Genomic DNA, 21,606 nt, shown 5'->3' with positions numbered 1-21,606 from the left:
TTCATGACCCAGATAACCATGATGCTGTGATCACTCACCTCGAGCCAGACATCCTGGAATGCAAAGTCAAGTGGCTTGGAAGCATCACTATGAACAAAAAGAGTGGAGGTGATGGAACTACAGCTGAGCTATTTCAAACCTAAAAGATGATGCTATGAAAGTGCTGCACTCAATATGCCAACAAGTCTGGAAAACTCAGCAGTGGCCACAGGACTGGAAAAGGTCACTTTTCATTTCAATCCCAAAGAAAGGCAATGCCAAAGAATGCTCAAACTACCACACAGTTACACTCATCTCACACGGAAGCAAAGTAATGCTCAAAATTCTCCAAGCCAGGTTTCAGCAGTACGTGACCGTGAACTTCCAGATGTTCCAGATGGGATTTAGAAAAGGCAGAGGAACCAGAGATCAAACTGCCAACATCCACTGGATCATCAAAAAAAGCAAGAGTTCCAGAAAAACAGCTACTTCTGCTTTACTGACTATGCCAAAGCCTTTGACTGTGTGGATCACAACAAACTGTGGAAAATTCAAGATATGGGAATACCAGACCACCTTACCTGCCTCCTGAGAAATCTGTATGCAGGTCAAGAAACAACAGCTAGAACTGGACGTGCAAAAACAGACTGGTTCCAAATTGGGAAAGGAGTACATCAAGGCTGTATATTGCTACTCTGCTTATTTAACTTATATGCATCATGAGAAATGCTGGGCAGGATGAAGCACAAGCTGGAATCAAGACTGCTGGGGGAAATATGGCAGAAAGCAAAGAGAAACTAAAGCGCCTCTTGATGAAAGTGAAAGAGGAGAGTGAAAAAATTGGCTTAAAACTTAAAAAGTTGGCTTAAATTTAAAACTTGTTTTCAAACCTTAAAAAAAATGTTTTTTCAACATTCAGAAAACTAAGATCATGGCATTCAGCCCCATCACTTCATAGCAAACAGATGGGGAAACAATGGAAACAGTGAGAGACTTTTTATTTTGGGGGGTTCCAAAATCACTGCAGACGATAACTGCAGCCACGAAACTAAAAGACACCTGCTCCTTGGAAGAAAAGCTATGACCAAACTAGACAGCATATTAAAAAGCAGAGACATTAATTTGCCAACATACGTCTGTAGAGTTAAAGCTATGGTTTTTCCAGTAGTCACGTACGTATATGAGAGCTGGACTATAAATAAAGCTGAGTGCCGAAGAATTGATGCTTTTGAACTGTGGTATTGGAGAAGACTCTTGAGAGTCCCTCGGACTGCAAGGAGATCCAGCCAGTCAATCCTAAAGGAAATCAGTCCTGAATATTCACTGGAAGGACTGATGCTGAAACTCCAATACTTTGGCCCCCTGATTCGAAGAACTGACTCACTGGAAAAGACCCTGATGCTGGGAAAGATTGAAGGCGGAAGGAGAAGGGGACTACAGAGGATAAGATGATTGGATGGCATCACCGACGTGACGGACATGAGTTTGAGTAGGCTCCAGAAATTGGTGATGGACAGGGAAGCCTGGCGAACTGCAGTCCATGGGGTTGCAGAGTCAGACACAAATGAGTGACTGAACTGAACTGATTGTGGACAGCGACTGCAGCCAAGAAATTAAAAGACACTTGCTCCTTGGAAGAAAAGCTATGACAAATCTAGACAGCATATGAAAAAGGAGATATCACTTAGCCAGAAAGGTCTGTATAGTCAAAGCTATGGTTTTTCCAGTAGTCATATACAGATGTCAGAGTTGGACCATGAAGAAGGCTAAGTGCCAAAGAACTGATGCTTTCACACTGTGGTACTGGAGAAGACTCTTGAGAGTCCCTTGGACAGCAAGGAGACCAAACCAGTCAATCCTAAAGGAATCAACCCTGAATAGTCATTGGAAGGACTGATGTTGAAGCTCCAACACTTTGGCCACCTGATGCTAAGAGCCGACTCACTGGAAAGACCCTGATGCTGAGAAACAGTGAAGGCAGGAGGAGAAGGGGACAACAGAGGATGAGATGGCTGGATGGCTTCGCTGACTCAATGGACATGAGTTAGAGCAAACTCTGGGAGATGGTGAAGGACAGGGAAGCCTGGTGTGCTGCATGCAGTCCACGGAGTCTCAGTCAAACATGACTTAACGACTGAACAACCACAAAGAAGTGATAATAATTTTCCCCCTACCAATTCTGTCCTCTGAGGTTATTAATATTTATAGTTTGGAGTAGGTTTCTCCTGACTTTTCTATACATACACATAGCAGACACATAATTAAAAGATGGGGATAAGATGGGAGACTGGAGATACTTTGCTGAATTTAAGATAACCACAATAATCACTTTTCATGTTGCAGTCAGCTGAAAGTAGGCTAATAAAGTTAAGATTTAATTTAAAGTAAAAATAAAAGCTGTATTAAAATTGTTACTGAAAAACTTCTGCAGATTGGTGTGAAAACTTTTCAAGCTAAGGAAAATCAGATATGAATACCTCAAAATCATCCTTCTCTATTTACTGAGTAAGGCATACTCAAAGCAAAAGATTGGAGCCTCTGTCTTTACAACGCTCAATATATATTCCCTGCAATAGTAATGACATTTCCAGACTATTAAGTATTTGATCCTGAATAAAGTGTTAGTTGCTCAGTCATGTTCAACTCTTTTCGACCCCATGGACTGTAGCCCACCAGGCTACTCTGTCCATGGAATTTCCCAGGTAAGAAATACTGCAGCAGGCTGCCATTTCCTATTCCAGGAGGCCTTCCTGACCCAGGGATCGAACCTGTATCTCTTGTGTCTCCTGCATTGGCAGGCATATTCTTTACCACTGTGCCATGTGGGAAGCCCAAGATTTTTTGTCCTATCACATCTAAACATAATTTAATAAACTATTAGGCTTGTGTTGCTGTTGTTTAGTTGCTAAGTCATGCCTGACTCTTTTGCAACCACATGGACTGTAGCCTGCTAGGATCCGCTGTCCATGGGATTTCCCAGGCAAGAATACTGAAGTGGGTTGCCATTTCCTTCTTCAGGGGATCTTCCCAACCCAGGGACTGAATTCACATATCCTGCAGTGGCAGGTGAATTCTTTAACACCAAGCCACCACGAAAACACAGCTCTTATGAGATAGGTACTATCATAATCCCTGTTTAATAAATGAGGTCACTGAAGCACAGTGAGATAAATGACTTGCCCAAGGTGACACAGCTGTTAAGTGGCAAAACCATGATTGCTTGAGAAAAATTGCTCTTAACTATCATATTTTTCCAACTGATACCATTACTTTAAAAAATGCAAAAGATACTTGTAAAGACTTCAATATAGTAATCATCCTAATGGCTGTTCCCTACTTTCTTCTAAGCCCTATGAACCACAAAATATAAAGTTGTAATTGATCCTATTACAAGGAAAAAAATCACAAAGAAACTGAATAAAGTATCTTCAGTTTATATGTAATTATGCAATTGAAGAAAAGTATCTTCAGTTTATATGCAATAAGAATCTTTTTGAAATTTTAGTAAATAACAGTGGTGATTATTTGCAAGGCAAATTCATTAATAAAGTCTTAGAACAGAACAGTTTACAAGCCCCAAAATGACATTAGCTGTAGGGTAGAATACAGATATAAATTGCTAGTATGTCAGCAAAACACAACATAGTGAATCAAAAAATGGCAGAGCAAGTAGAACAGATTGAAGAAAAGTTTTAAAGTAGTAAATCTCAAACTTTTGGACGGTGACACGCTATGCTTCCATTTTCATTTCATGATTCTTTTGATTCCCATTTTGGTATGGTGTGGGTTTTTTAATTTTAAGAAAAGAAAAACAATTTTGATATTCCTTGGGATGCCACAAAACTGAGGTGGGAAATGACTTCTTTAAAAAGACAAACATCTAGTGTTGAGGCATAATCATGGGAAAACAATAGTAACAATGAGATTAACTGGGAGTGTAGCAATCAGAAAATGAGTTGTTTCTTTTTGAGAAAAGACATCAGGAAGACTGAAGGCTCAAACTATACCAGATGCTGCAAACTGTAGCAACAGTATGTATCACATCTATATATTTCATGAAATGTGTGTGGTCCATATTGATTCTCTTAAGAGTATTTTGCTTGTTAACAGCTAATTTTATCAGTGAAATGCCTTAAACAAGACTTCAGCTGTTTAAGAAACCATAGTTCTTACGGCTAAAAAGTCTCAACTTTTAGCAAACGGTATGTCCTTCAAATCCTAAATAATAATAATGTATGTGTGTGTGTCAGTTGCTCAGTCATGTCCAACTCTTTGCAACCCCATGGACTGTAGCCCACCAGGCTCCTCTGTCCATGGGATTCTCCAGGCAAGAATAATGGAGTGGGTTGCCATTCCCTTCTCCAGGGGATCTTCCCAACCCAGGGATCGAACCCAGGTCTCCTGCATTGCAGGCAGATTCTTTACCGTCTAAGCCACCAGGGAAGCCCAATAATAATATATACTGACTTTTAATGGTTTGTCAACCAAGCTTAGGTTTTTAAAATTAATATATATTTTCCTTAGTGTTGAGGTTTCTGCAAAAATATCTGAGAAAAGATGTGAAAGCAGCAAGTCAGAATTCACTAAACACTGGTAACAAAGATTTATTAATACAATAAACACTAAACAACTGTCTACTCAGAGAATCTCCTATTTGCAGTATTCCTACAGGTTCTGAAATTAGACTTTTGAATTATTGTAAAATTAGAACATTTTGTCCACTTTGCAAAAACATGAATCAAATAGGAATAGAAGAAATCAAAATACATGTATTAAGGTAAACATATATTCAAATATATGGATTTAACCTCAATAACAGGTTAGTCTACAATATTAGGTAATTAAAGTGCTAATATCTTTATGTCACATGACAGAGCAGGAAGAGCAAGTAATATATTATACTCTGCTTTTAGCACTAAAGTTAATATTAAGGCCAGTCCAGACATTCTCTTCTCTTTTTCTTTTGAAAAGATAGATATAGAAAGATAGGAGTTAGTATGTAAGGATTCCTTCTTACTAAAGTGTACTGTATACCAAGATGGTTAGAATGCATAAAATACATTTTAGGGCGATGGGGGAAAGTATTTAACAATGTCCTGGAGAGAAAACCCAATCTAGTCCTCTACTGTTCAAGCCTGCAATTGTATGTATACATACAAGTTATATATATTTAACTCTCTGTCATATACAACTCCAAGCATCTCAGGGCCAGAAATATTCATATCATCTCTCATGGCCCATTCTTATTCCCAAAGATAACTGCCTGGCACACAGTAGTTTTTCCTAATGTTCAGAATATTACTATTTTATGACTTAGAAATGCATATGAAGCAAAGTTACTAAATCAGATACTTATTCCTGCAAGAGAGCACTAAATATTTCTGGTTACATAAACATTGTAAGTATGCTTTAGCGCAATACTTGGGGTGATTTTGCCCCCAGGAAACATCTGGCAACATATGACATTTCTGCCTGGCCAGAGGTGTTGCTAGACATCATATAATACACAGGACACCCCTCACAACATAGAAGTATTTGGTCCAAAGTATCAATTCTCTCACATAAGAAAGTAGGATCAAAATGCTATTTTTAAGCAGTGTAAATTAACTCTATAAGCAATGTAGATATAAAACATCTTCACTGCTTAAAAATGTCATTTTGGTATTACTTTCATAGGGCTTCCCTGGTGGTTCAGACAGTAAAGAATCCGCCTGCAATGCAGGAGACCTGGATTTGATCCCTGGGTTGGGAAGATCCTCGGGAGGAGGGCATGGCGACCCACTTCAGTATGCATGCCTGGAGAATCCCCATGGACAGAGGAGTCTGGCGGGCTACAGTCCATGGGGTCACAAAGAGTCAGACACGACTGAGCAACTAAGCACACAAATGTTTTATAAGAAGAATTAAAAATGATCTTAAATCATTTAGCTTGATATGATTTTTTTTTGCAATAAATTATAAGTTGTTAGGATGAAGTGGAAACACCATCACCATGGACTCAGTACTCTGATTTGAATTCCAGTTTTGCTATGTGTTTCTGGACCCAAGAGGTGAGTAGAGATCAGACTTGGCTTTGTAGCCCACAAAAATAGCTACATCTCCTGTTGCCACCCACATACTACTGCCACACTATTCTTTTCAAAACACCATTTTGTTAAGGATATTCCAACACTCAAAAACCTCCTTCTAGATTTCAGAGATCATGCAAAGTACGGTCTCCAAGTCAATGATTCAACTTTTTGCAGTTCAGTTGCTCAGTCGTGTCTGACTCTTTGTGATCCCATGGACTGCAGCACACCAGGCTTCCCTGTCCATCACCAACTCCGGAGCCTACTCAAACTCATGTCCATTGAGTCAGTGATGCCATCCAACCACCTCGTCCTCCATCGTCCCCTTCTCCTCCTGCCTTCAAACTTTCCCAGCATCAGGGTCTTTTCCAATGAGTCAGTTCTTTGCATCAGGTGGCCAAAGTATTGGAGTTTCAGCTTCAATTTCAGTCCTTCCAATGAATATTCAGGACTGATTTCCTTTAGGATGGACTGGTTGGATCTCCTTGCGGTCCAAGGGACTCTCAAGAGTCTTTTCCAACACCACAGTTCAAAAGCATCAATTCTTCAGTGCTCAGCTTTCTTTATATTCCATCTCGCACATCCATATGTGACTACCGGAAAAACCATAGCTTTGACTAGACAGACCTTTGTTGGTAAAGTAATGTCTGCTTTTTAATATGCTGTCTAGGTTGGTCACAGCTTTTCTTCCAAGGAGCAAGCGTCTTTTAATTTCATAGCTGCAGTCACCATCTGCAGTGATCTAGGAGCCCCCAAAAATAAAGTCTCTCACTGTTTCCACTGTTTCCCCATCTATTTGCCATGAAGTGATGGGACTGGATGCCATGATCTTAGTTTTCTGAATGTTGAATTTTAAACCAACTTTCTTACTTGTTTCCTAACAAACTTCTATCTTCACAGGCTTTACTTCATCCTGTTCAAAAGAGGCACTCATTCTTATCCCTGCACTTTTTGATTCAGAAAGAATGGCAAGAAACACCCTTCAATCTATCTGTACCCATTGTTGGAAGCTAGTAAAGAATCTGCCTGCAATGCGGGAGACCTGGGTTCGATTCCTGCGTTGGGAAGATCCTCTGGAAAAGGGAAAGGCTACCCACTCCAGTATTCTGGCCTGGAGAATTCCATGGACTGCATAGTTCATGGGGTCACAAAGAGTCGCACCGAACTGAGTGACTTTCACTTTCACTTTTCACTTTCTCACATTTAAGTCCATATAAATTTTTCTTTTAACAACTCTCACTGCTGGTTTTACAGAGAATCAAATTCTGTTCTCATGTTTCCAAGTTAAACTCTAAGCACTTGAAGGCTTAGTATAAAGCCAAAATCAGTCCTTTAAACAAATGTTTATGTGGTAGCTACCACTGGCCATGCATGGTGCTAACCAGGAATCCAAAGATAAACTAAGACGAAACTAAATGATTGTACCTAACACAGTTCTTGTTGTTAGCTCTCTCAGTCACAGGCAAGTACTACCATTGAAACCTACAGCACCTGTTCATCAAATTCCAAACCTCCAGATTCAGGTTTCTAGGATTCATCTTTTTTGGGGGGATTTTGTTTTTTCAATCCTCCCCAGATCAGCCCAAGCTAAAAATTACCAATAATAAACAAGAGTTTCACTATGACAAGTCAATGAAAAACCCATTGTCTCCCTCCTAGGGGGGAAATTAGCAGGTTCACTCAAAAGATAGTCACATCCTACAACTATTAATTTACTCTTTCTGTATATACTAGCTATTAATAAAGACATACAATATAATCTCTATAATTATAAAATACAGTACTAATTAGGCACTAAATGCATATACTTAAAACCTCCTCACTAACTTGATAGCATCTATTAAATTCCATTTCCTCAAGTTTATCAGACTCATAGGTTATTTGTGGACTTAGCCTGGCTCACCCCTTGCTTCTTACTCATATTTTTCAAACAAAACAACCCCTAACAGCCACACATGGTTGGGTACTTTCTGACTCTCTCACAGATAAGCAGAAGTTCTTGAATGGAGTAGTGGAGGGTTGTGCGTGGGAGGAATCTCCTTCTAGTAAACTGTTAGAAGTGGGATATGGTTTGATTCATCCTCATGAATTTTAAACCTCTAAATTTTAACTAAACACTATTTCTCTATTTCTAAGTATTTGCATAAACTTCATGGTATCATTATCTTGCTTATCTATTATTTTTCACATTTCAAGAAGATATAATCACTTTTTACTCTCTTCCCTATAGTTCCTTAATATTCTCAAGAAATTGCAATTTTACTCCAGAATTTGAACCTTTTCCAAGATTAAAGCAAACTGTATGTTTTGCATTTTGTGAGTCTTCCTCTTAAATAATCTAGTTTGTTCCTAAAGGTGCCAACATCCTCCATTAGATTCCCAAATGAAAGATCACAGAGGATGTGATTTTTGAGTAAACAGAACACAATAATAATAAGCAAAATAAGAACTCGTATTACTGAAAGACTTAAAACCTAAATGTTTTTACAAGTTCACTTTTGTTACTAAACTATCATAACAGGAGTCAACATGCAGAGTGCTTTGGCGAGCACAAGCCTTTATTATAACGAATTTGTCGCTGTTTTATTGTTTAGTTGCTAAATTTTATCTGACTCTTTTTTGACCCCCACGGACTGCAGCCCACCAGGCTCCTCTGTCCATGGGATTTTCCAGGCAAGAATACTGGAGTGGGTTGCCATTTCCTTCACGAGGGGATCTTCCCAACCCAGGCATCAAACCCACGTCTTCTGCACTGGCAGGATTATTTAACACTGAGCCATCTGGGAAGACCATTATTAGGAATAGTACATTAGTATTAATACAAGCCAATGCATTTACATTAAGACATTATTGAATGCTATTTACTATCCAAATTATTTTTTTAAATCATGTCAAAATTAAACTAATTTACTGATATACTTATATAGATATGCTCCCAACAGAAGGCAAGAAGGCAGGGATCTGGGAGAAGAGGAGCCCTTTTGGGCTACCTGGGCATCAGCACCAGCCAGGTACTTCAGGAAGTCTGGCACAGGGATCTGCATGCAGAGCAGTCCCAAAAATGAGACTGAGGAGAGCAAGCAACATCAGAAACCCAGAAGGCTCACAGAATGTGAACTCAAAGCTTTAGAATTCTTTATCTGATATCCTTGGAAAATTAAGCTGTTTGAATCCCTCCCCCCAACAAAAACAGACTACAGATCATAGTAATATCTTTTTGATCCGTCTCCTGATGAAAATAAACGAATGGGAGTTAATTAAACTTAAAAGCTTTTCCACAGCAAAGGAGACCATAAACAAAAAGACAACCTACAGAATAGGAGAAAACATTTGCAAATGAAGTAACCAACAAGGGATTAACCTCTAAAGATACAAACAACTTATGTACCTCAATAAAACAAAGAAATAAACAAAAACCAAACAACCCAATCAAAAAAATGGGTGGGGGAAAAAAAAAACCAAGAAAATTAAACAGACATTTCTCCAAAGAAGACATGCAGATGGCCAAAAAGCACACAAATACATGCTCAATATCAGTTATTATTAGAGGTATGAAAATCAAAACTACTATGAGGTATCACCTCACACCAGTCAGAATGGTCATCATCAAAAGATCTACCAACAATAAACGTTGGAGAGGGTGTGGAGAAAAGGGAACCTTCCTACACTGTGGGTGGGAACGTAAATCGGCACAACCATTATGGAAAACAGTATGGAGTTTCCTTAAAAAACTGAATACAGAACTACCACATGATTCAGCAATCCCACTATGGTATACTATGGGCATATATTCAGAGAAACCATAATTTGAAGAGACACATGCGCCACAATGTTCACTGTGGCACAATTCACAATAGCCGAGACATGGAAGTGACCTAAACATCCATCATGTTGTATTACGATCCCTACTCTGTGTGACCACAGACTAGTGAAACTGACTAAAATCAGTAGGATTTATTACTAGGATTTTTTAATTATAAAAGCAACTTGTGTTCATAACAGAAAACTGAGAAATCATAAAATGTACAAAGATGCATAAAAAAGGTATATTTTTTATCCTACCAAAGAGACAATTTTGAAACTGATTTTTTATATAAGACACTGTATCTTGACAGTATTTTAATTTACTCTTGGGAGAGTACAGTTTCAATAACGCCATTACGCAGACTACGTGTGAAATTCCTTACTGTAACTGGCATTGGGGTCATGCAAGTCATGCAAAAAATTTGGTCTCATTATTTTCAGCTTCACCTAGTTCCAATTTATCATTAACAATCAGATTGATTCAATTTAATATAACTGAACTCTTACTACTCACAAGATTCTGAAAGCCTGTTTGGATACACAAAGATGAATATGATACTGTTCCCTCTGCTTAAAATGCTCACAATCCAGACAAGACAGACCAAAGAAGACATTATGATATTACACATGCTCTAAAAAGAAACATAAACAGTAATAGGTAACATCGAAGAGGAAGTAAACCAAGTGGGAAATTCAGAATTTCAGAGAGAAAAAGAAGATACTCTATAGAACAAACATTAAAAGGTAACAGGCCTGAACGTTCATGAAATTTCCTGACAACAGCAAAGTAAATCTAGGAAAAAGGTGAACTGGACTTAACACTGCTGAGAGCGTCAAGTATCTTCTTAACCCATTTTTATTGACTAGGCATAATGATGACTTTAGACAGTTTTCAAAACTCAAACCTACCCTCAGCAGGAAAAGAATCTGCCATTACTAAGGATATTCAAAGAAATGTGTCATAGATTTATAAAAACTCCATGATGCCTAAAGATCTCTCCCACATTTAAGCTTAGTGCTTTGTCTTGAAGGTATTTTATGTTCCCAAAAGACTACAATATTTTAATCACAGAAACAGAATTTAAAAGAACACTTAGAAGTAATCAAATTCAACTTTTATCTCTTTCTAACATCCCTTGCCACAGGACAATTAACTTTTACTGCTAAAAGCTACTCACAACACTTTTTAAAGGCAGTTCATACTGTCTAGGAACAGCTCTGCTAGAACATTTTCCTTCTATTAATTAAATATTTGCTTACCTCTAATATATACCTTGGCCACCTAATGTGAAGAGTCAACTCATTGAAAAAGACCCTGATGCTGGGAAAGACTGAAGGCAGGAGGAAAAGGGGATGACAGAGGATGAGAGAGTTGGATGGTATCACTGACTCAATAGACATGAGTTTGAGCAAACTTCAGGAGATGGTGAAGGACAGGGAAGCCTGGCGTACAGAACAATCCATGGGTTTGCAAAGAGCCGAATGCAACTGAGCAACAACAATGTATACCTATTGTCCTAGTGATGATCTCCAGAGTTATACAGAATAAATCTTAAAAAATCAATCTATCTACAGGTTAAATAAATCAAGATAAAATCTTATTCATCAGGCATGGTTTTAAGGCTTGGTATAAATCTCAACTATATTAGCTTGTGACTTCGAGTTTAATTTCCTTACTTGTAAGATGACAAGTAAGATAATGTGACACCTTCTATCAATACGATCGAGATAAACTTTGAAGACACAACAATAAATGAAATAAACCAGATACTAAAAGATAAATTCTACATGATTCCACTTACATGTGGTACCTAGAATAGTCATATTCATAGACACAGAATGTAGAATGGTGGTGGTGGTGAGGGGCTGGAAGCAGGGTGAATAGGGGAATGGGGAGTTACTGTTTATACAGAATTTCAATTTCTAAAGGTAAAGTTCTAGAGAAGGATAGTGGAGATGACCTCCCAACAACACAAATGTGCTTCACATGCCACTGAAAAGTGATTGAAAGTGATTAAAATGGTGAGGCTTTTGTTTTGTATATTTTACCCTAATTGAAAAAAAAATGGGGATAACAATAAATACAATTACAATTCAAAACAGATTAAATGATTTAACATGCATATAATGCCTTATACAATACTTGGTATAAAGAACATGCTCAAACAATAATGATTGTAATGTATTTTACCAATCATGTGGCCCTTCTTGGTCAAATTCAATTTTTTAAGAAAGCAAGAAAAACGCATTATTATGTCTCTAACTGTTCTAACATTGGGCTGCTCACACATACAGGCTCTTAAGAATTTGTTCCATTAAAGAAAAAAGAAAATATAAAGTCATGTTAGAATCACTGGGAAACCAGTGCTAAGAAGGGAATAAAATGCCCATCTGATGTATAACTTCTGATTCAATTAATACACACACAGACCACGTTACTTTAAAATCTTTGGTACAGAAGAATCCAGCAGACAAAACTTTAAGATTTTAATCAGTGAGCCACTGCCAAATTGTAAGTGGTGGCAAGTATACAAATTAAATTGCTTTATAAACCTGGGCTCATCATATTAAATTACAAATTCTACCAACGGTCCCCTACAAAAAGCATACGTGAAACAAAATGGTCAGGTAATAAAAGTCCATTCTCAAAAGTGAAGGGCTATGAGGAAAAAAAATACAGTAAGTAAAAACTACATACCTATCTATCTCTGAGTTGGGGAAAGTATCGATAAAATTTACTGATGAGCGGTCTGAGTGAAAGTGCCTTCATAAACTTAAGACTGATTTAAAGTAAAGCAAATTTACCAGGATATGAGGAACAATTTAGATTTCCAATCTCAAAACCTTTTAAGGGGACCTCCCTGGTGGTGGAGTGGATAAGAATCCACTTGCCAATGCAGGGGACACAGGTTCAATCCCTGGTCCAGGAAGATTCCACCTGCCAAGGGGCAACTAAGAAATGAAAGCACAGAGACACTAAAACTAAATTTAATTAAAAATGCTAAACAATTATAAAACTAAGGATGATATCACAGGAGCTGACTATAGGCCAACAGGCCAAAGAAAAATATGAATGATGTTACTTACCTAATACAAATTTCAGTTCCAGTACAAAGAAAAGATGTAATAGTGATGATCTAAAAACATTCAGAGCACATTTGATGATATCAAAGAAGGGAAACCGGTATTGTAGTTATTTTTAAAAAGAGTCCATATCTTCTACTATAATATTTAGTAATGAAATGATAGGATGCTTGAGATGAAATTTACTTCAAAATAGTCCAAAAGGTGGAGGTTTTAATGGTATAGATGAAACAAGAATGGCATGAGCTGGTAAGTGTTAAAGATAAGTGATAAGTAAAGGTTCATTTCATTGTTCATTCTACTTCTGTACGTTTAAATTTTTCAAGTTCACTGCAAAGACAGGCCAGTGTAGAAATTAAATAAAATGGTGATGATGATGACAAAGCTAACACCTATATTTTTAATTTGTACCAAGAACTTGTAAATGCTTTACAGATATTTAATTCTATATGGCTGGTATAATAATGAACTCTACAAACAATGAAGAGTCTCAAGCACAGACAGTAAGCAGCTGACAAGGTCATGCAGTTGACAAGGGTGGGACTATAGTCTGCCTCCCGGGGCTCTAAAGGCCACTTCAGCACAAAAACAATAAGTACCAAAAGAGGTCATCAGATAAAGGAATCAAAAATGTACCTAGGGCTCAGGCTGTTAAAAGATAAATGATCAAAAGAATTAGGGGGGATATAAAATAGCTAAAGGTGAGTAACAGTACAAATCTATGAAGAATAACATAAAAAAATACAGATAATTAGAATTAGGTAAAGGCTTCCCAGGTGGCACAGTGGTAAAAAATCAGCCTGCCAAGCAGGAAACACAAGAGCTGTGGGTTTGATCCCTGGGTCTGGAAGATCTGCTAGAGGAGGAAATGGCAAACCACTCCAGTATTCTTGCCTAGAAAATTTCATGGACAGAGGAGGCTGGCAGGCTACAGTCCAGGGACACAAAGAGTGGGACACACAACGGTTGAAAATGTTTAAATATAGTCAGAGTATCTGTGTTCCAATCCTACCTTGTCCATGTATTTGAGTGACTATAAACAAGTTATTTAAGCTTTAATTTCCTCACCTTTAAAATGGGGATTAATAATAGAATGACCATACTGGGTTATCAAAAAGATGAATTACAGCATATAAAGTGCTTAGTATAGTATCCATCATGTGTTAATGCAATAAATAATTGTTAGCAATTATTAAAAATAAAAGAGCAATAAAAATCACACTGATGGATGTCTTCTTTCACTGCTTGTACCCAACATGACACTGGTGTTCTAGTTTCAGGGCATTTAGGCAGGAAGATGAAATAAAAGGCATCCAGCCTGGGAAAAAAGAAGTAAAATTATCTCTATCAGCAGATGACATAATTTTATATATAAAAAAATCCTATGAATTCACACCAAAAAAACTATCAAAGCTAATAAACAACCTCGGTAAGACTGCAAGAGACAATGACATCAATATACAAAAATCAACTGTATTTCTATACAGTAGTAAAGAAAAGTCCAAAAATGAAATTAAGAAAAACAATTCCATTTACAGTGACATCAAAAAAGAATAAAATGACTAAAATAAAATTAACAAAAGAAACATAACACTTCTACACTGAAAATTTAAAAAGCTGAAAAAAATTAAAAATCAATACTGTTAAGATCCCAATTTTATTTTATTTTTTTTTATTTTTTTTTTTTCCACTTATTTTTATTAGTTGGAGGCTAATTACTTTACATCATTGCAGTGGTTTTTGTCATACATTGAAATGAATTAGCCATGGATTTACATGTATTCCCCATCCCGGTCCCCCCTCCCACCTCCCTCTCCACCTGATCCCTCTGGGTCTTCCCAGTGCACCAGGCCCGAGCACTTGTCTCATGCACCCAACCTGGGCTGGTGAAGATCCCAATTTTAAAATCCCAAATTAACCTACAGATTTAACATAATCCCTATCAAAATTTCAGGGGTTTGTTGTTGTTGTTGTTGAGATTTATAAGTTGATCCTAAAATTCATATGAAAATACAAAAGTCCCTGAAGAGCCAAAACAATCTTAAACAAAATCATTTCACATCTACAGTAATTATGGTTGTGTAGTACTGGTACAAGGATAGTCACAGATAGATCAACAGAACAGAACTGAGAGTCCAGAAATAAGCCCACACATTTATAAGCAACTGAATTTGACAAAGGTGTGATGACAATTTAATGGGGACAGAAAAGTCTTCTCAACAAATGGTACAGAGACAACTGGATGCCCACACGCAAAATGAATTAACTTGGACCCCTACTTCACACCATATAAAAACTCAGAGTGAAGCTCCCCTGGTGGTCCAGCGGTAGAGAACTCACCTTGCAATGTAGGGGACACTGGCTCAATCCCCGGCCCAGAAAGATCCCACATGCTGTTGGGCAACTAAGCCCAGGCCTCGCAACTGCTGAGCCCGTGCTGCGGCTGCTGAGGCTACACACCACAGAGCTCGTGGTCTGCGACGAGAGCGCCCCTCAATGAGAAGCCCACACACCACAGCTAGAGAAAGCCCAACGCAGCCATGAAGACCCAGCACAGCCAACAATAATTTAAAAATTTAAAAACTCAGAATGAATCGGAGTAAGTTTTGGCAAGAATGTGGAAAAACTGGAACCTCTGTGTAATGCTGGTTGGAATGCAGAATGGTTTAGCTGCTGTGGAAAACAATACAGTGGCTCCTCAAAAAATTAAACGTAGAATTACCATTTGATCCAAAAACTCCACTTCTGGTTATGAATCCACAAGAAGCGAAAGCAAGGACTTGCACAGATTATTAGTAGGCCCACATTCATAGCAGCATTTTTCACAACAGCCAAGAAATGGAAGCAATGAAAGCATCCACCAAAAGATGAATGGAAAAAGAAGGTGTTATATACATATAGCGGACTATTACTCAGCCTTAAAAACAGAAGGAAGCCCTATCTTATGCTACAACATAGATGAACCTTAAGAAAATCATGCTTAGTGAAATAAGCTTGTCACAAAGGGACAAATTCTTCATGACTCCACTTATAGGTATCTAATGTAGTTAAACTCACAGAAATAAAGTACACAGAACAGTACTTGCCAGGAGTTGGGGGTTGTAGGGGTGAGGAGTTGCTGTTCTGTGAGTATAAAGTTTCAGACACGCAGGATGGGAGGGTTCTGGGGATCTGCTGCACAGAAGCAATATGTATGCAGCCGACAGTACTGAACTACAAACTCTGAATTGTTGGGAGGCTAAATTGAGGGAAATTGAAGTTCAAATTGAGTCAAGGTGATAGTAAGCTGAAAGGCAGCTTGAAACAGGGTTAGATCTACTCTTCTAAATAATGGAAAATAACTGAAAATGTATCACCAAATTATTGCTGTTGATCCAAAATATCATGGAAGGGTCAAAAGCCTGAATAAGAGGAAATATAATTGCCAAAGCAAAAAAGCAGCAATGTCTATAAACTGCTTGACTGATTCCTTGCAAAATTCAAAATTATGTTAAACAAAATGTAAAGATAGAAAAGGAAAAAACCAGAAGATTCATCATGAACAAGTGAAACCAAATTAATTGCAATTTCTATTTTGATAAGTTTATTTAACTGTAGGTAAGAACTCTGTAGGCACCATATAACTTAATTACAGCAAGACATTTGGCCAAATCTTTCATAATATCCATATAGGCAAAATGACATATAGGCTTGATAAGTAGTACTAATACTTATTGAACAACCACAATGTATGTAGACTAATGATGTTAATCTGGAGGAAGTCTAGTCAAGCTGCATACTTCAGAGCCCTTTACTCTGTAATTTTAATATTGTTATTAACAACCTGAATGAAGACCCATTAGGTATGTCTACAAAATATGAAAATGACCAAAAAAGTTGCAAGGAATAGGTTTAAATGCCTAAATCAAGACTAACAAAATATAAAAACTTAATATTTAAGCTAAAAAAATTCATTAAAGAAAACCAGGGTTAGGAAGACTTGGTTTAATAACCCATGTATAAAAATACAGAGTGTAATTGAAACTACTGACTCATATTAAGTGTAAGTAACAGAAGTCAAAACTGTTAATGAAATACTTGGTTCCAAATAACAGCATTTAGCTCATGCAAAACATATCCACCACACACTGGTCAAATATCATCTAAAATGCCGAGTACAGTTCTGGGTAAGACATTTAATGACAAGGAACAAGTAGAATTTATTAAGAGAAAAATGACCACGGTTGAAAGATGAGAGAATTACATTAAGTTAGAATGATTAAAGGGCTTCCTAGGTGGCTCAGTAGTAAAGAATCCACCTGCCAGGCAGGAGAAGCAGCTTCGATTCCTGGGTCAGAAAGATCCCCTGCAGAAGGAAATGGCAATCCACTCCAGTATTTTTGCCTAGAGAATCCCATGGACAGAGAAGACTGGTGGGCTATAGTCCATAGGGTTACAAAAGAGTCAGACACGACTTAGGGGCTAAATAACAAGAAGGAAACAAACTGAGGTTGTTTTACTCTCGAGATTAGAGTGCTCAGTGTGTGGTAGGGAGGAGTCAGTAGGGTTATGATGGTAGTATTCAAATATTGTAAGGGGCTATTCAGGTGGAAAAGGAATCATACTTGGAGAAAGCAAAATAAAGTGGGAACAACATAAGCTATGATGTTACAAAGACCTGGATTCAAATCCTGGCTCCATCATTTACTGTCTGCTATTTGATGCTTAGAGAGTGATTAAGTTTCCTTACCTGAAAAATGATACCTACCTCATAAATGGATAAAAAATTAAATGCAATTAAATACAAAATTATTTATAAGTTGCCTGGCATTGCGTGACACACAATAACGTAAGTTTCCTTCTCTAGATTTTTCTGAGTTGTTCTATAAGAGTTTTTTAAATAAGAGTATTTTTCAAACTAATAATTACCATTAACGGATCACCAAATCAGCTTAGTGAATTGTAACCAGCAGTTTTTCCTAAAGAAACAGAAAATCCTAGTGCTTTAACATATATACTAAGTATAGTTTTGTGAAACTGTTTCAATTATTCACATACATGTGTGTACTAAACGATGGTATAAAATGTATCATGAAGATGGGTCTTAAAAAAAAAAAAAAGTGAAAGTCAGTACTAAAAGTACTGTGTGTGTGACTCAGCCATGCCTGACTCTTTGCAACCCCATGGACTGCAGCCCACCAGGCTCCTCTGTCCATGGGATTCTCCAGTCAAGAATACCTGAGTGGGTTGCCAGTTCCATCTCCACTAAGTACAATACTGGTTACTAAGTGTGTTCTACAGAAACTAGTTCCTTGGGAGCTCAAATAAGTTTAAGAGACAAACCATACCACTTAGAGATTTACTATTCAACACATACTAGCATTATCAAAAAAGTTCAGCATAAAAGAAACCTCTTTCGTTGTTCTTGAACCTTTTCCCCAGATATATCTGATCTCAGACCAACAATTATTTGTTCACACAATATCTACTAACACCTTCAGGAGTAGCATTTTGTGGTATATATTTAGGAAAAAAAAATTTCCCTAAATGAAAAAGAAAGAAAAGTGTATGTTACAGAAAGTAGATTTTTAGTTTGCTAAGAAAAACTCCTGACTTAAAATCTTCCTCTCACTGCTACTAACACCCACCACCCTTTATAACTTAATACTTCATACACATACTCCAAAAACACTTTAAACATGATTTTCAAACTTTTAATTCACACAAATCTTTTCAGAAAAAGGGTAGGACATCTATAATATCAAGACATATAACCAGGAACCAACTGGCCAAAAGAAACTTCTGGCGTAATATTTTAAAAGACTTACTTTACTTGAACAAACCCCATGCTCAGAAACCAAAGCAGCAAAAGACTTAATCAGCCTCTCCAATCGGAGTTAGTTTGTTCTAAGAATATATCATCTAAAATGGGGGATGAGTGCAGCTAATCCTCGTTATTATTAAGAGCATTATTATCATCATCACTTGGAAGAGGCATGTGATGGTATTTAGATGATTCTCACTTCTTTTAAAGTGTATACATACCTAGGATTCCTTTGTGAGCACATGACTTCACACTAATATGAAAACTCACTACCACAGTCAGTTCTAATTATATTTGGTATCACTTGGCAGTAAAATAAAGGCTTGACATCATATATTCAAGAGTATCTCTGTATTTCAAACCTTTCTAATCGAGAGTTACAAATATCTCTGACTCTGCTCTAGCAGTTTGTCAGAGCATAAAATGCCCCTCACTCCTCAGGCTCCACCTCTCCTCAAAGTTTTCCCAACTACCTTAGACTATTATTTCCTTCCCAATTTCTCAGCACTCAGTACTTTTGGTCCCTATCAATCTTTTAAGCAATTCACTATGTATTGCCTAGCCTATTTCTTATTTTGTTGTTCAGTCACCAAGTCCGGTCCAACTCTTCGCAACCCCATCCCAACAAGAATGTAACTGCCTTAATGAACAGGGATCAAATTTAAGAATCTCCCACAAGATCCTGGAAGCATTCACTAAATAAATATTTCTTAATTTTAACAACCTGGCTTAAGAGTAATAGCAGTGAGTGTCAGAAAGCTTATATACCAGACCCATGCTAAAAGGATACATGGATTATCTCACATGATCTTCACAACTCTATAGAATAAAGAACTATTATTTTCTTCATCAAATAGGAGGAAGAAAGTGAGGCTCAGAGTAACTTGCCCAAGGTCGTACAGCTGTGAGTAGCAGAGCCAGGGCCTGAATCCAGGCAAAGCTCTCAACTATATCAGGACATTCTGTAAAGTTGCAGCCCTGCAAAACCAGAGTCTATGAAGGATTTCAATTTCACTAAGTTAGAAGTTTCAATTTCAACAAAGAACAGATACTTTAGCTAAAAGATTACAACTTTAAAAAAAAGACAAATTAAGAATTTCCCACAGATATTTTTATGCAATTGCCATAAAACACGAAGGAAACCGCCTCTCATGTCCTCTCTATATATGGAAGTGATATTATGCCGTGGGTCACAATTTTATCAAGTAGCTTGTGACAATACAGTTCGGTTCACATTTTTAAATAGGGCTCTTTTTCTCTGCCTCTAGAATGACATAGAAATGAAAGCTGGAAAACTGTCACTTCACAGCTTAGAAAAACGCCAGACCCAATTCTTGTTTAAAAAATGAGAGTCCGGGCTCTTGTTCCACCGTTGACTCTTACACAAAGCGGCACCATCCTCTGCCCTCTTCACACAAAGCAAGCTTCACCCCACTACTCAAGGAGGAGTGCTGATTCACACGGTTTCCCCATTGCCACCAGAAATGTACCCAACTCCCACTGGTCCAAAACGATGACCACCGCGCGGACTTCGATTACCCAGGTCTGCTCCCCGCACCGGGTGACACCTCATCAAGCAGACCCCCTCCCCGACACCCAAAATGCCCAGGCCACCATCCGAAAGCCAGGATTTCACACAAAGCAAGATCCCTTCCTACAAAAGCAGTTTCCCATCTCCGACTCCTCCCACGGCAAGCAGCCCTTCCTAGGCTGTGCCAGTCCCCAGACCCCAACGGGGCCCGAAGCCCAGAGGGTCCCCCACCCAGAGAAGAACTAGCTACAAACCCTGTTCCTCTCGCCAGCCTCGACCCCCCAACTCTCGCTGACCTTACCGCTGCCAAAGCAAGAAATCCATGAGTCAGAAAGCGGAGCCCGCTACACAAACCGAGGTGTCTTACCGGGGGACCCTCGGAAGACGCTCTCCGCCCCGGGGCCCGTCCCCGCCCTGCCCCGGCCCGGAGCCCCGCGCTCACCAGCTCTCCTCCTCCTCCTCCCAGCCTGACAGGCGCTCCAGCTCCTCGGGCCGCAGCGGCTCCACCTCGTCCAGCAAACCGCCTTCACCCGCTGCCAGCAAGGAGGTGGCGTCCCGCAGCTCCTCGCTACTCGTTCGCCTCGGGCCCGACACGGCCCCGCTGCCCGATTTGGCGCTGAGGCCCAAGGGGAAGCCCCGAGGAGACGCCGTGCCGGAGGAGGGAGTGGACGCGCCGGCCCGAACTGGGCTGCCGGGCCCGAAGGAGGCGGCGCCCTGCACGGCTCCGGAGCGGCTCCTCAGCTGCTCGTTCTGCTTCTCCAGCATCTTCACCAGCTCCTGCAGCTTCCGCACCTCCTGGTCCGCGTTCACGTCGGAGTTAACGTCCTCCATCCCGGCCCCGCTGCCTCTGCCGCCCGCCACCCGTTCGGACTCACAGCGACAGGGAAAGAGCCGGAGGAAAGAGGCGCTGCCGCCGCCGCTCACTCTAGCCGAGGCGCCGGCATATAGCAGGGCCAGGCCCCACAGCCAGTGTCCCTCCTGCTCCGGTTCCCAAGCGTCGCCGGACCCAGCCGAGCCGCCTCATCTGCGCCGGCTCCAGGATTGGGGGAGGCGGCGCCAATATCCGGCCTCGGCAGCCATCTTCCCTCCGTCCCTCCGCCCCCCTCAGCCCGGCCCAGTGGGTGACCTCAGAGCGTCGTGGGTGGACCGGCCGCCGACCGGCGCTAGGAACCCAGCTCAGATCTGGCGGAGGGGCGTGGCCACGGGCGAGGCTGGTTGGGTGGGGCCGTGTGGGGCGGGCCTTACGCCGGAAGGGACGTGTTCGGAGCGTTGGCGGAGGCGGGTCACTGCTGCGCAGGATGAGACGAGCGATTCCGAGCGCAGGAGGGGCCCGAGGG

At 39.5% G+C, this 21,606-nt stretch overlaps 1 protein-coding gene across 4 annotated transcripts in view; it reads right to left on the bottom strand.

The window, feature by feature from the left end:
- Positions 1–21,389, bottom strand: part of SLAIN2 (SLAIN motif family member 2) — a 75,327-nt gene extending 53,938 nt beyond the window's left edge. The window contains exon 1 of one of the 4 annotated variants that reach the window (XM_020879771.2): positions 20,712–21,389. In XM_020879771.2, coding sequence (XP_020735430.2) covers positions 20,712–21,100 — 389 coding nt within the window. In that variant the 5' untranslated portion in view covers positions 21,101–21,389. The remainder of the gene's footprint in view (positions 1–20,711) is intronic. The other 3 variants (XM_070458024.1, XM_020879751.2, XM_020879761.2) reach the window with 3 other exon arrangements.
- Between the last annotated feature and the right edge of the window lie 217 nt (positions 21,390–21,606).

Source organism: Odocoileus virginianus, chromosome 29 (assembly GCF_023699985.2).
Source record: "Odocoileus virginianus isolate 20LAN1187 ecotype Illinois chromosome 29, Ovbor_1.2, whole genome shotgun sequence".
Classification (NCBI taxonomy): Eukaryota; Metazoa; Chordata; class Mammalia; order Artiodactyla; family Cervidae; genus Odocoileus; species Odocoileus virginianus.
Note: the sequence above shows the minus strand (reverse complement) of the source record. Positions and strands in the feature narration are given on the sequence as shown.